At 40.0% G+C, this 14,822-nt stretch overlaps 1 protein-coding gene across 10 annotated transcripts in view; it reads right to left on the bottom strand.

The window, feature by feature from the left end:
* The window catches only part of LDB2 (LIM domain binding 2), a 216,851-nt gene that overhangs the window by 43,906 nt on the left and 158,123 nt on the right, over positions 1–14,822 (bottom strand). For all 10 annotated transcript variants that reach the window (XM_032186605.1, XM_032186608.1, XM_032186607.1 and 7 more), the window contains 3 exons: positions 8,661–8,833; positions 3,590–3,712; positions 1,901–1,984 (listed from right to left, as the gene is read on the bottom strand). In XM_032186605.1, the coding sequence (XP_032042496.1) occupies positions 1,901–1,984; positions 3,590–3,712; positions 8,661–8,833 (380 nt within the window). The remainder of the gene's footprint in view (positions 1–1,900; positions 1,985–3,589; positions 3,713–8,660; positions 8,834–14,822) is intronic.

Genomic DNA, 14,822 nt, shown 5'->3' with positions numbered 1-14,822 from the left:
TCTCCCTAGTGCTTATCTTGATCCCAGTTTTCTTTTCCTGAGGATTTTTTTATTATTATTTTATTTTTTTTGTCTTCCCCCTCTTTCTTCCTTTCCTCCTTTTTTTTTGATGCTGAGGGGGAGCAGCACGGGTGCGCGGTGCCAGCTGCGTCCTAGCGGGGCCCCTGCCTTTCTCATTTGCATTGTCATATTCAGCAATCACAGAACACGCCACAAAGGACCCGGAAGGGATCAGCGATAGGGATAATGCCACAGATTCAACCTTGGAGCCCTGTGGAGGCTGTGTGATGAGCATTACAGCCAGCGTGGGCCGTTCCAAGTGATCGCCAGTGTGTCCAGCCTTGCTAAGGGAATCAAAGATCTCAAAAGCCGGGCAAAGCCTTGTGAGATAGGAAAACTCAGAAAGAAAACATGGAAATAGTCTACCAAAGAGAGCTGCTTGCTGCCCGGTTTGCCATAATGCAAAATGTGGTGTGACTTACGAGGAAACCCCAGAGGGAATTTCTGGAGAACGCGCTCTAGGGCGCTGAGCTGTGAGATGACAGCAGTGTGGGTGCGTCAACGTTACTGAAGCACAATGGTCACCCCAAACCAGGCCAGGGGCTAAGCTAATTGTAAGAATACAATGCACACAACGTAGACATACTGTTCCTGAATTTATACATGGGAAATTCTAACACAATGTCTTGTTCCTCTGAGGTTTCATGCCAAATTCTTCCTTCAGTTACAGTACAGCAGACCTGCTCTGCATAACGCAGCTGATTTGAATGGTATCTTTAACGCCAACACAACATAAGCAACTATCAACAGTGGCTTATCTTGTTGGAAGGGGAAGGACAGCTACAGGCTGTCTCTAAGCTGTAGACATGCAGCGAGAGAGATCTCACCACATGTCTCCATCCTACACAGTGTCCCCCACTGGAGTCCAAAACACTCTGGGGGTAGGACTCCATCCTTAGGGAAGCTGTTACAAGGATCACAGCCCTGCAAGAAGTGCAGCTAAAATAAAGACTGTCAGGTATAACCCTACCTTAGGCTGAAAAAAAAATCATTTTCTAGAGTGTTGTTCCCATCTTGAAGAAGCATCTCGAATAATTACACAATTAGAAGGAATAAAATCAGATATTCTTGGACAATTTAGCTTGGTGTATCACTGAGCAATTTGCCCCATTTTATCTATTAACAGCATGTCTAGGAATAAGAAAAATCTGAATTTTAACCTTGAAATATGAACTCTACAAACCCATATTTCAGTGTATGCATTGTAAGCCCACACCAGGGAATACTCTCAAAAATAAACTTCCAAACTTTGAATGCACTTTAAGGGTCAAAAAGCAATGGGAACAAATGCATTATTTAATCATAAAAAAAAAAAAACACACTCAATTCAATGCAAGGCTGAGGAGGGAGCTCAGGCTCCCAGAAGCAAGAGAAGTGAGGACTGCTTTGAGGAACTGCTGCAAACAGGGCTGAGATTTTGCTCAGCCCTGCCTCTGCCAGGGGAGGTGGGGAGGTCGAAGAGGTGGAGAAGACTGGCAGTTCTTAGTAAGAATGAGCTGCCATTTTCTCAGGAACAGTGAAACAGAGAGGAAAAATGGTCGGGAATTTCTTACTTGCAAAAAAATAAACCAATTTTTCAAAACTGAGAAGAAAGATCATCAAAAACAGGGAGCTATGCACACATTGCTTCAACTCCCTAACAAAATTCTTCCCCTTTGTAATGCTGCATTAATAGCAGCTACATCTTTAGTGCAGTTTCTGTGTTTCTCCTTCTTCCTCATTAAGAGTTAGGTCCATTTCTTACCTGACTGACACAGGCTCTGCTCTCATTACCTTAACTCAAACCTAACAGTGACTTTTAAAAAATGCTTGCAATAATCGTTAGCTATGGTATGCTTACCCTGAGGTAGTTGAGGGTGAAGTTTGTCAGACCCATTCGAGTGATGTTTTTGGACAGCTGCTCCAGCACCTGAGGGTCTTGTGCCTAAACAACAGAGGGAAAGAGAATTTTCACTTTGCTTTTCATCTATTTGTTTTTTCTTTATGTGCTTGGTGAAATGTGGGGACGGTTCTCTGAAGCAATATGCCATTCCTATTGATGCTAAATTTATGTCATAAGCTACAGTGTTCTGTTTGCACAGGAAAAAGCAAAACCTTACAAAATGGGAGCAAAATGAAGACTGTTTTCCAATATCCCTGCCCATTCAAGAAATAGCCCTAGGAAGTCAGGTCATGCATGGGGTGCAAACAAGCAGAGTCCCACTAAAGAACTTCCCAAAGGATCACGGTAGACTTCAAGCCTTCCATGTGCTCACTGGAGGACCAAGAGACTAAACAGATAAAGGCAGGAGTAATGAAGCTATTGCTTTCTTTTTGTGGACAAGAAACTGAAGCGGAGAGAACTCATCAAGGCACCTTCAGCAGATCTACTTGCATGAGGGGCATTAAGGACAGACTGAAGAGCCCTCCTGGCCAGGTTATTTTTCCTCAGATGAAACAGGAAAAACATGAGTACAGTCCTTCTCTGACCCTAGTTGGGAGTTTTACCTGTGAGACCAGTCTCCTCTTTAAAATGAGATCAATCTCATTACTAAAATTAATACCTGCTGGTCACTGGCTAACCCGGCTCTAGTCCCTTACTGTCTTTGAATTACAACTCCCCTAAATATAAAACATTGCTTACAGCTATCTTCATTTAATGGGATAGTATTGAAGAGTTCACAAGATCATGCCTCTTTAAAAAAAAAAAAAAGATAGAAATATAAGGGAAATTTTTCAAGTGTATATTCTTCAAGTATGTAACAGCATTTTCAAAAAAAAGTCTGAGCCACTTACGTTATTTAAAACTTCTCTTTGAAAATATATCTTTATCTTTGGCTGTCTAAGTAACTTGATGTCAAAATAAGGGCTTTTGGGGCTGTATTTTTACCCTCTATAAATCCATAGCCCTGCAATTAATTTTGGATATGGAGCGCTACTAATCTGAATGCTTCCATAATGCAGCACTGAAAGTAGCAATAATATTCTGTCCTTTGTTTCTCCCCAGTGATTTACCTTACAATATTTTGACTTCAATCTATAGAATATTTAATATTTTAATGTTCCATTGTGTGTGTTTTCATCCAATTACAAAAGAAAACATCCTTGAAATATGAAAAAAGAACACCTGGATTATGGTTCTGAAGGATTCTGAGTAAATGTATGGTATTTATTTATTTTCTGTCTCTTGCAAAAGCAAAATTAGTTAGCTTCATTTAAAGACTAAACATAATTTGTATCTACAGTGATGAAAATTCACTGATGTTACTGCAGTTAGTATCAATAATAACAGATTTTGGGCCCAAACTATACAGACCACCAAATGGGACTAAAAGAAAAATTGTGCTAAACCAAAATGAAAACACAGCAACAGTGGCAACAATACAGTGTTGAGAAAGGAGGGAGTGATGAAAGAACTTGTAAATGGACATAGTTGCAGGCAAAACAAAATATTTATAGTTAATTGCCTTGGGTGTGAAATTTGCTGGAGTTCTTCATAAACCTAATCTCAGCTCTTTGCATTAGGTCAAATGAAAAAAGGATTACTTACATGCATGGCTAGAATGCTGCGTGGGACTAATTCTCTGTACTGTCTAATAGTAAAGTGCCATGTTTTTATTCTCATAAGATCATCAAAAGTAAACTCCAAGATAAGACGTCCTTCAGTGCATACCTAGAATACATAAAATGCATGAAATAAATTCCCAGGAATTTTGTTTTCAATGGTATTGTATCATTGAACAAATAACATTCAAAAATATCAGAGTAGTACCATCAGCAGTTCATCTCTGCTGGACTAATTGTTTTTCTTTCTTCTGGGGAGAAAAAGTGAATGTTGGAAAATGACTTCATTGGCCTTACTGCAGAGACAGTAACTTATAATACTACGGATTTTATAGCATCTTACAAACATAGAGTACTGTGCTCACTAAATTTTATCTATTGCGTCAATTCTCTTTCTCTCTCGGTTCATGACTGCTAATTAATGACTCAACCTCACCGTAGAGGTGACCGTGGCCCAACTGCGTACACTCAGTGTCACGTTGCTGACCCCACCATTCCCAGCTTTTCTTACACTGATCTTACGGTGACTGGCACGTAAACCTTCCTTTCCTCTCTAGTTGAGTGCCCTGAATGGCTGTGGTGGTTCTTGACAGTTTTCCTTTTTTTTTTTTTTTTCCAAGTATTTTTGTCTTTTCTGGGTTTTTAACCACCCCCCCCCCTTTTTTTTCCCTTCCATTTCTTATCTACTTTAATAAATACCACCCTTACAAAGAAAGCTAGACAGGGATGGGGCAGCAATGAACAGCCAGAGGATGCGGTCATGCACAGTGTAGCTGCATCCATAGACAGTGGCTCATCCAGTGTTGAGAGGGGGCATGTCTAAGGAAGTGTGTATTTTCTTTTCTTACTGGTGCAACTGTCCACAACTTTAATTTGAAAAAAAAAAAAAAAATGCTTTGGCCGTCTTTAAAATAAGTGAGTGCAAAATACATGCCTGGCTAGGGGTACTCTGGAACAAATAAATGATCCAAAATTTAGCTATCTCTGTAGCTGATTTTTTTTTATTTAATTGGATGCTTGAACTTACAACCTGTTCAAAGTAAACTTCCAAGTGCAGGGTATAGAGATATTGTGGACACAGGGTGTAATAGCTTTTAAAATAAATGGTTCTTCCAACTTTAATACAACCAATATTTGATTGAACAATTAGCCATCCTAGATTTGGTTGAGCCTGCTGAGCCTTTTTACAAGCCCCAGCTCAGATTTGACTAGTTCCCACTAAAGCAATGTGTGGCTTTTCTGGTTAACAGTTCACTTAACATCATCACGGCTGTTCCTGCAAAAACATATAGGTAATTTTAACAGGCAAATTACACAGACAAATTACTGTAGAGCTATGAAGAAGAATGTTGCAACAGGTTCTCCTCTGTCCTTTTCAGCATACCTCAGTGATGCCTTGAAATTCTTAATGTGACTTATTTTGTCATTTGACCCTGATTTTGATTTTCACATCACTTGCACTATGAAATTACACAGGGATACACGTGTGCACAGAAGAATTCATACAAGAAGAAAAACATTTTCTCGTATTAATGTCACTGTACTGAGGCCAAAGTTCCTGATTATTGACCATTTAACGTGAAAATACTTCAGATTGTTTTTTTTTTTTAATAATACCTGTAGCTTCTCAAATGTTTCTTCTGTTAAGCTCAGAAGCCCACAGCTCTTAACAGATCTATTCTATGCAATGGCATTAACAAATTTTAATTATAAAACTGAAACACATACCTCATATCACAGTGGTAAAAATATATACATCTTATAAAGGAATTTAATTTCCTTATGTAGAGCAGAATTTTGTGCATTGCTTTTAATCAATAAAATTGGTGCAGTTCTTATTCTAAATGGGCCTCCTTTTTTCTTTCTTTCTTTTCTTTTTTTTTTTTTTTTTTTTTTTTTTTTTAATGCTGCCTTTTACATAGAATCCCAAAAATCAAAAGGGTCTCCAATTAAGAAAACATTTTCTGTTGTGCTGAATTCATGTTACCGTACTGTGAGCTCTGACATTTTGTTTCTGTGGTAACCAAAATCAGCTGATTAGTTGGCATGGCAACAGAAAAGATGTAATCCCAGCAGACACACTCTAATCAATGCCCCCAGCACAGATGGTCTCCGGAGGATCAACAAGAAAGAGGCTGGCAGGCATTCAGTATATCACGTGGTTGCTCTAGACTAGGCCAGGAAAAAACTAAAAAAGAACATTTCTCAAACTAACCAATAGCTTTTTAACCCCTTCACTGCACTTACTAATTGTAGGAAATTCAGCTGCTTGCACAGATGAGAAATTACTTAAGTCCTGTTCCTTATTGCTCAGATTCTCAGTGCCCTGGTACAATGCACCTAAAACACTTCCCCCTTTTGTTAATAACCACTTCTCAACCCTGACTCTTTGCTTGGAAAGAAATCTAACACTTACACAAATCTGGGAAATGCCTAAGATTGCTCGTAAGGATCAAAATCACCGTGAGTTTTTTAGTGCTATGCTTGTGAATCAAGCCAATGGACCCACTGGTGGGCACAGGAGGAGACTTGTCCTACCAGTGGGTGCTCCTGTGGTGAAGGTAAGGCTCGCCTTTGTGAGTTTATCAGGAAATATAAAAATCACAAACTGCAGAAAAACAATTTGGCTACACATAAAGTTGGAGTGTTGGTAAACGGAGTAGTAGAAACACCCCTAATGCTTTCCTTTACCTGGAGAAAAAAAAAAGAAAAGAAACATCTACCAGGTAAATGAACACAGTAGTTACAGCTTTGGTCTCTTTTTCTCCACTTTAATTCACTAATTGTATATTTTATGGTATTTATTTATATTGTGATAAAATCAATTTTTAAATGTATGCCTCACTTTACATGGAGCAGCCACCCTCTAAAGACAAGCTGAACTGTTCATATTCTCACTGATAGGCAAGTTCCAGCCATATTTGTTAGAAGAAAAAAAATTGGAAATGCCATTTGATACATTTATCCAATGCTGCAGTAAGCAGTGAGCTGCTCTAACTGGGAAAATGTCGAAATGAATAAAATGCAGCTGTGGATTTCTGCTTCAATACATGATGAGAACTATTTTAGCCCATCATATTAGAAGTTAGTGAATTTGTAGCTTACAAGTTGTTTGTGAAATTGAGACAGCTATTAACAAGAATGGCTGGTTTGCATTTTTGCATTAATAAAACACCGTGACTGGGTCAAATTCAGATATGATATGAGGAGCTATGAATTCAACTGGAGTGCTGCTTGTTATGGGAGGTCTGCTTCTACCAGCAATGCTGTGGGAGTTACGCACCTACCTTTGGGTGCAAGATCTGCATCCTTGCTATCTCTGCTAGAAGTTACACACGCACAGCTGAGACAACATTCAGCTGTAACTTATTACTGAGAGTGATATATTTTTTTCTCTCTTATTCCACCAACTACTGCCTTTTATTTCAAATTTTCTTACTTACCCAGTCATATTCTAACATATGGCCATTAAAAAAAAAGATTTTTCCTCCTAGAATCCAAATAAGACCCCCCCTCCACCCCATGTGAACTTCTCTAGTGGGATGCAGAGGTTTTATCAGCATCCCCAATAGAGCCCTCTAAGGGATGCCCACGGGTGCTATTAGGGCTGTGGTACCCAGGAGAGCCTCATGACTCCCTGCAGGACCAGCACTCCAGGACATGACCAGGCTCCCCTTCCTGAGGCTGTATCCAGCCCTATCCCTGCTGCTATTCTATCTTATTTGCTATTGTGTTAGCACTAACACAAAGCTTGGGAAATGATGGAGAAATCCTTTTGGGGAGCTCTGCAAAGAAGCAGCTACCATACACCCCCTCCATGTTCTCTACCCGTGGCAGCCATGGACAACTCTTTGTGAGCAGCGAGGTGACAAAGAGGGGCCACCTAGGAATATCTGGTTTCTTCTCATCACTCTCTCTGTGTTTGTGTCTGTCTGTGCAAGTCACAGGGGGCTGGAGTGGAACAGCTGGAACAAATACGCCGTAAAATGCACACCTCCCAGCTCACCAGCGCTCTGCACACGAGCGACTTCCTCTCCCTCTTCTTTCAGCCCCACACCAAGAGGCATAGAAAAATCAGGGAAGCCACTACAAAGGGACTGGACTCACATACATGCTAAAGCTACATATGCTACATATGCCATGCAGTCCCTGGTCAATAGTGTCTTGTTAGACTCTGAAACGTTCCCACTCCTGCATGCCTAGGGGAACATGGATAGGTTATCTCCTCCTGATGCACCTCCTCCTTCTGTGCTTTTCTTCATGAAGATTGACACTCATAGAGATGAACAGGTACACAATATAAAATAAACAATTTCTGTTAAATTATGGAAGTATACCTTTCTGTTTTCAAAACTACTTTACCGATTTTGTATTTTTTTAGTTTTTTTTTTTTTTTTTTGTCTCGATTTGCATTTTCCACCTTTTTGGTACTGTTTTCATAAATATATGGCACTCAGTTTAATTACAGGATTGAAGTGGCCAATGCATGAGGATAATTCACTACCAGTTACAAATATTGAATATGTACTAACTAGCTGATGCAGAGCATGCTTAAATCAATTGAGTCCTTCCATTGACTACACTGCCCTTTGGACCAACATCCTACTGTATTAAATCACTATTTTCCTAGAGATTTACAGTTCTTGGACTGGGTAAGTATCAAGTGTAAAGCATTCCATCCAAAATGGTAGGTATCAGCAATGTAAAATCTCATTGTTGCTTTAAAATCAAGCCAAGAGAAAAGGAGCTGGGCAGGTAGAATTTAATTCATGTATATCTGGTAGTTCTGGAAACCTGGCATTATGTACTTCTCTTGCAGTCTTTCTGGGAGAATTGCAGAAGATGCCCACAGAATTTTCCAGTCACGTAATGAATACAGAAAACAGTAATTAAAGGGCTTCAAGGGTTTTCAGTATTAGAAATAATCTCAGTCTACCAGAAAAATGCAACAGCCAATATTTTTCACTCTCATATACACTGAAGAAAAAAAAAAAAAAAGAAAAAAAAAAAAAAGAAAAAAAAATCAACAACATGCTTTATTGAGTCTTCCCTGTTACCTTGGTAAACATGGGTTTTCCATGCTGAGTGACCATGGTGCATTGATCACAGTCCACTGTGATGGATGAGTTGTGGTATGACTCTTTTGAGTGCTTGAGAATGTAATACAGGTCTGTTACACCTCCTTCAAAGACAGTGCTAAAATAACGAGGAATGAGGGTCCTTCCAATTGCTGTGAGGAAAATACAAAGCAGAATTCAGCAAATGCTCTAGGTTATAAAATCTCAAACCATTTGCTAACAGAACATGAATAATTTTAAGTGCAATGAAATCAAACTTTCATTTAAAGAATTTAATACATGTTCTCTGTCTGCTGTAGAAATGAAGTTGCGTCTGCTCCCATTGAAATCAATGAAAACGACTTACTCTATTCAGAGGGAGTGGGCTCATCTTATTTAATCTTTTTATGCTGATGGTGAGTTAGAGTCACTCTTGAAACCATCTGCAAGTTTTTTGTCCCAAAGTAATTATAATACAGCGAGCCACATGGTGTCAATTACGGCTGAAAGTTGGGTATTACTCATAAATGTACAAATACAAGTGGTGAGCCTTTACAGAAACACATTCATACACCCCAAAAGGCAAAGCACATTCATATAAAGGGGACTTAATATGTTTGTGTATGTGTGTGTGCACGTGTCTATTTATATGTAGCCACACACACATACATACACACTGTGAATTGAATAGGAAGGCTACTGCTGAGAAATTAGAGCCATGGAGAAAGAGCCGAGAACGCAATACGGTACGTTATACAATATATGACTACCCATAAGCCTATCTGAGATTTTTGTTTAGACTGAAAGTATTTGTGTCACAGGCTAGAAGGTCTGAGCAGACACCTAAGCTAGTTTACATCTACCACTTAAACCCAAGAGGACGGACTCAAGGTACCGAATTCTACAAGTAAGTAATAGTGACCTTCGGCGTGTATTTCAGACTAGCAGAAGCACTGACATCAAAGGCAATTATCTCATATGCAACTGATGTTTTCCACCTCCTTTTTTACAGATAAATTTGGACGCAACCTCAAGCTTGTATGACAGAACACTTTAGTTTATAATATACCGATACTTCCATACCAAATGAGTCATTGCTTTGCATGCATTAATCAATCTACAGTAATTCTGAGTGGTGGATATAAAAAATTACATTATGCAGAGGGAAAAACCGAGAGATCTAAACTAAGTGTTCTGGAACAATGAGATAGAAAAGTCACCATCAACAGGCAAAATTAGAGTTTATTAGTTCCTAATTTGTATTTACCCACTAGGACTATGTGGTGACTCATGCCTCTCTCATTTGCTGTATACTTTTTAGAGTAATTTCTAAAAATCTTATTTCCAAAGGAATTTTGCCAGCATACGAACAAAGGCGCCTGACCCTAAAAATGTATTTGCAAGTGGGTGTTGTAAATTAAAAACTATGGCGTTTTCACAGAAGTAGTTCTGTGAAAACTGTTTCTGCTCTATGCATTACAATGTGGAATATCGCCTGTGCAGTCAGAATGCACATTACATAATGAAAATATACAAATATAGAAAATTAGGACTTGTTAAAGCTTTTGCTGTAATATTAGATATTAACATCATTTTATGTATAAAAATATACTGCACTCTCTGGATGTGGCTGACAATTCAATGAATACTTTGAACAACTATTCTACAACTCAAGCTCCTAAAAAACCCACCCACTCACTGTGCATATATTAATTTTCTACAGTCTTTTAACTTAATTTAGAGAAACTGAAGTCCAGTGTATCAGAGTAAGACTGATCTCAAGATTTAGCTCAAATTTTTCCATGTTGGTATGGCATATAGTAAAATGTGAAATTTACCCATCAAGTTAATTTCTTGCTCCCCTAAGGCTAATTAGTGCAAATTAAATTTCCTGCTAATCATCCTAAGCGGTGAACGTGTGATATGAAAATCCAGCATTCCTACTGATTGTGATAAACCTCTATTCATGTGACTTAGGCACTGCATAAACATCTTGAAACCATTTTAACTGCAGTTTATAGACCATTCCCAAAGTAGCACGGTCATACAGTGCTGCTTTCTGCCTTGTGTCTGCAGCTATAACATATTAAAGATGGCTAGAAATACATTAAATACCTTATTCTTATTACTTTTCCCAGTAAGCACTATCTGTGCTTGCCACAGGGATATGCTGTGAATAACAAAGCGGGGGACCAAAAGGATGAGGAGGTGCACACAAGGATATGCCCCATGGAACCTTATTTTCAGCTGCTGATGCACATGCAGACCCTGTCTGTCTGTAAAAGTGAAAATTGCTAATGTGAATGTCTAGCATAAACAACTAGAGCTAATATTCACCTCCAGGAGAAACATTCATGGAAACCCTACTAACAAGCAGACCTGTTCACAGCTCACCGTGTCGCCTTGCTACGGAAGACTGGAGCAGGTTCAAGGCTTCGTTTCTCTTCCTGAAGCACTCAATGGCTTAAAAAGATCATTTCTTTTCTAGTATAAACATGAAACTCTCTACAGCAGTAACAAAGCTTATTTGTGCAGAATACATTTCCAAGTACAACAAAGGGCTCTGGAACAAGCTCTTATAAAACCTAGGATAGTTACAAACTTTCTGATTTTTAAATGCAAAAGGCTTTCCTTGATTTTTTTCTCCTCCAAAACGTAACTCTGTATACAAACACTCAGCTCTGCTGTGTGCACACCCTCCTTCCTTGGGCATAGGAAGGGGAATGCAGCAGATGGCCTTTCTCCTCCCCATCACGCAGGAGATGGACGTCCCCAGCTGTGGATGTGCACACTCCTCCTGTATCTGCCCCTGTTGGTTTGTAGCAACACCATATATCTCCTGAGGGACAGAAAACTCAGCTGAAGGCTCCTTCCTAGGAGGACTCAGAGCAATGGGAAGGCAGGACTGTTAGACAACTTGATATTTGTGGACACTTCTCTGGGCCATCCCACCAGGGCTGCTCAGAGGGGAGCTCCTGCTATACCACACACTTCTTATTCCACCTGAAGTAGCACCACATGGACACCTCAGATCCACTGCACAGCCCTTTGTGACTGCCTGCAGCAGCAGCTTGAGGATGGGCAGACTTGGAACAGCCTTTCCTGGGTGCCAGGGCCTAGGGGAACACCTGCCGCAGGGTTTGGCTGCCAGGCAGCCTTTCCTTCCAGCTTCTCAGGGGAATTCTTGCCTGCCTATAGCAAGGCTTTCTGCCTACATCCTCATGGAGTTCCCTGTGACAGGATCTCCTTCCAGTCTGGTCCATTTCTACTCTCACTTATTTTTACTTTTTCCCTCTCACCTCCCAGTTACTATTTTGCTCCCCTATCCCACCTTAGTATCATCGAACTTCTTGCTCTTATTTAGTCTCCTCTTTTCCTTCCTCCTCTTCCCTCTTCTCTCCTCTACATCCAGGTCAAGTTGCTTCCTTCTCAGGCCACCTGGACCCTGGTGCATCCGCTGGGAGCTCAGGAGAAGGAAGGGCTTCCTGCTGTCATGTGCAGCACTGGTTGAGCCTTCCCTGCAGGCTCTGGAAACAGGATTTGCAGTGGAAAAGTCCAGGAGTCCATGTAGCATGGAGTACTTCAGAATAGAGTTTTACCCCCAAAGATATATACATTTGCTAAATTCAATCCGATTTCCATGGAGAAGAAAAAAGGCAACTCCCCACCACAAAGGTGAAAAACCCTCCCCAGAGCATCATAGGGATTCTTGAACATAAAAAAAAAAATTGCAAGAATTTCTTAGCATGGACAAAATATTTTTTTTCATTTTTCAGAGAAAGAAATCCTCTTTCACTTAAATAAGAACTGTCTACAAGCAAAAAAAAAAAAAAAAAAAAAAATATATATATATATATATATATATATATAAATTTCACTTTTATCGGTTTAAGTTTGGCAAAATCGTAAGTAACTAGAAGTAAGTTCTTTTAATAGGGCCTATCAAGCAGTATTAATAATAGATGCTATTTCACCTGCCTGCAAGAGCAGAGTAGAATAGCCATGACTGCAGATGCTGAGACTCTGTGCCCAACACTCAGCGTTAGGAAAGCTGGCATAGGTTCCTACCTGCATCTATAAAAATACTAGAAGGATCTTACAGTGACATTACCCAGAAAAGACCTCTTTGTGGTGTGAGATATGATGCCCTGCACTCAAAAAAACAGATATACTATAAACTGGAAGGAAAATTCTCCTGTCCCTCAGCATTCAGGCATTAACTCCAGATTGCTGGAATGTTGCTTTAAATTATCATTTTGTCCTGAGCAGCATCCTTCATCCCTAGCTGAGGCTGTGAGGCTGTACTATTTCCCCAGAGAAGCAGGCACTGCCCCTTAACGTTTGCTTCATTTGTGCTAGCAATTCCCCAGACAGCGAAGCAAACTGACAAAGATCAGCTGGATTTAGCAACAGGTAATAGTTATTTATGTGACGGTGTCTGTAAGAAAGGTGTGTCTGAAGTGACTGTTTTGCACAAAATATAGTCACCCGCTGGAATGACGTACCTTTAGCTTGTTCCCTGGTGTAACAGCCTGTCTGCTTGTGATTTTGTTTACCTTTCTGGTGGATCAGAGACCTAAATGCAATTTTAGAATTGAAATATGATGGCTAGATGTGTGACACTCCCCTGGATATGAGCAGTCCAGAAATCAACTAATCCAACCTATGAACAAAGGCAAGAAGCTTTATAGTCCAGTACCAGTTACATCATATATCATTTCTGAAGTATCATCCCGGGGGGAATTCTAAAGGAAAGAATGAAACTATCTGAAATATTAAACGGCCCCAGGCCTGCCTCGCAGGGAGGGAGACACTTACGTCATGCTCCTGCTTTTTGGCTCCAGCACACAAAGGTAACGATTGGGGTGCACCTCTGTCATGCCGATCCTAGCGACCATTATTTTTACACTGTCCTTTCATTTATATCCCCTTTTAAAAATGTTTGCCTGAGAGTAAAATACTTTAATCTCTCAGGAATACGTTTAAAATTATTTTTCCATCTGTCCCAAATTGAGCCAAAGAGTCTAAAGATCTCTAGGTGGGAATGATGGTAGCCCATGAATTTCAGGAGGCTTGCAAGCCTCAGACCAAGCCAGAGGGGAAAGTCGGTTAAAAAAATATTCTGTAATATAATTGTGGTACCACCACACACCATGTGGTGGTGGTGGTACTGTTTTGTTGTCTTTTTGTGCTGTAGTTTTTTTTTTTTTTTTTCTTCCCCCCCAAGGAAGATTCAAATAAAATATAAAGTAAACGTGTTTTTCTAGCTCACAGGAAGCGGGTATTATTTGTGGGCTAGGAACAGAAGAACACTTCCTCCCTTTGTGTGCCAAAGATAGGCTGTCAAAATCTCAGTGCCCTCTCTGCAGAATGAAGGTTCACGGCCTCTGTTGCCGAAGCAGGGCTTGATGGCAACCCCCTCCTTGCTTGCTGAACTTGTCAAGGGTTGCCTTTACTGCAGAAGCTCTCAGCAGCAGAGACTCAGGTTTAGCAAACACATACACAGCATGTAAGAGAACTGCCAAATTGGTATAGAAGTTAAACAATAGCAGTGTTAATCACTAAAATAAAAATACTGTTTTGATTGCTTCCAGACTCTTTTGCAGCTCCGAATCCTGTCAAGTCCTATGTCTTCAATTAGAGCTATGATATAAAATAAGTAATAAAGCAGACACAAAAGTAAAAACATAAAATATGAAAAGCCTTTAAAGGTTCTGGAGAATCAGCAGCAGAATGAAAAAAATACACAGCCTGTAGCTTTTAAATCAGCCCTGTCTGGAAGCTGTGGTGCAGACTGCAGCTGATTATCTCATCAATGTGTTATAGATGGGGTTGAGGAACAACGCTGGGTGGGACTGCAGGTTTTTTTGGCTCCCAACCCAATGTGTAGAGCTGCCCTGTACAGCTCTAGGCAGACCATGAAAGCCTCTTGCTTGAGAAGTCATCACAGTCGGATCTCAGTAATGACATGGAGAAGTGAAGACCAACTTTCCTTCAGCCAGATCAAGGGACTAGGAGATGACTTCTTACTGATAGCAAATGAACTTCCCTGAGCACTGCAGAAGAAAGCCTGAGCTTTCTGTTAATTGTTAATTGACATCTCTGGGCATGGCTAATTGACATCTGTGTGGACCAGAGCCTGGCATATTCATTTATGCATGC

This window comes from Aythya fuligula, chromosome 4 (assembly GCF_009819795.1).
Source record: "Aythya fuligula isolate bAytFul2 chromosome 4, bAytFul2.pri, whole genome shotgun sequence".
Classification (NCBI taxonomy): domain Eukaryota; kingdom Metazoa; phylum Chordata; class Aves; order Anseriformes; family Anatidae; genus Aythya; species Aythya fuligula.
The sequence above is the reverse complement of the archived record's forward strand: the minus strand, read 5'-3'. Positions and strand labels throughout refer to the sequence as shown.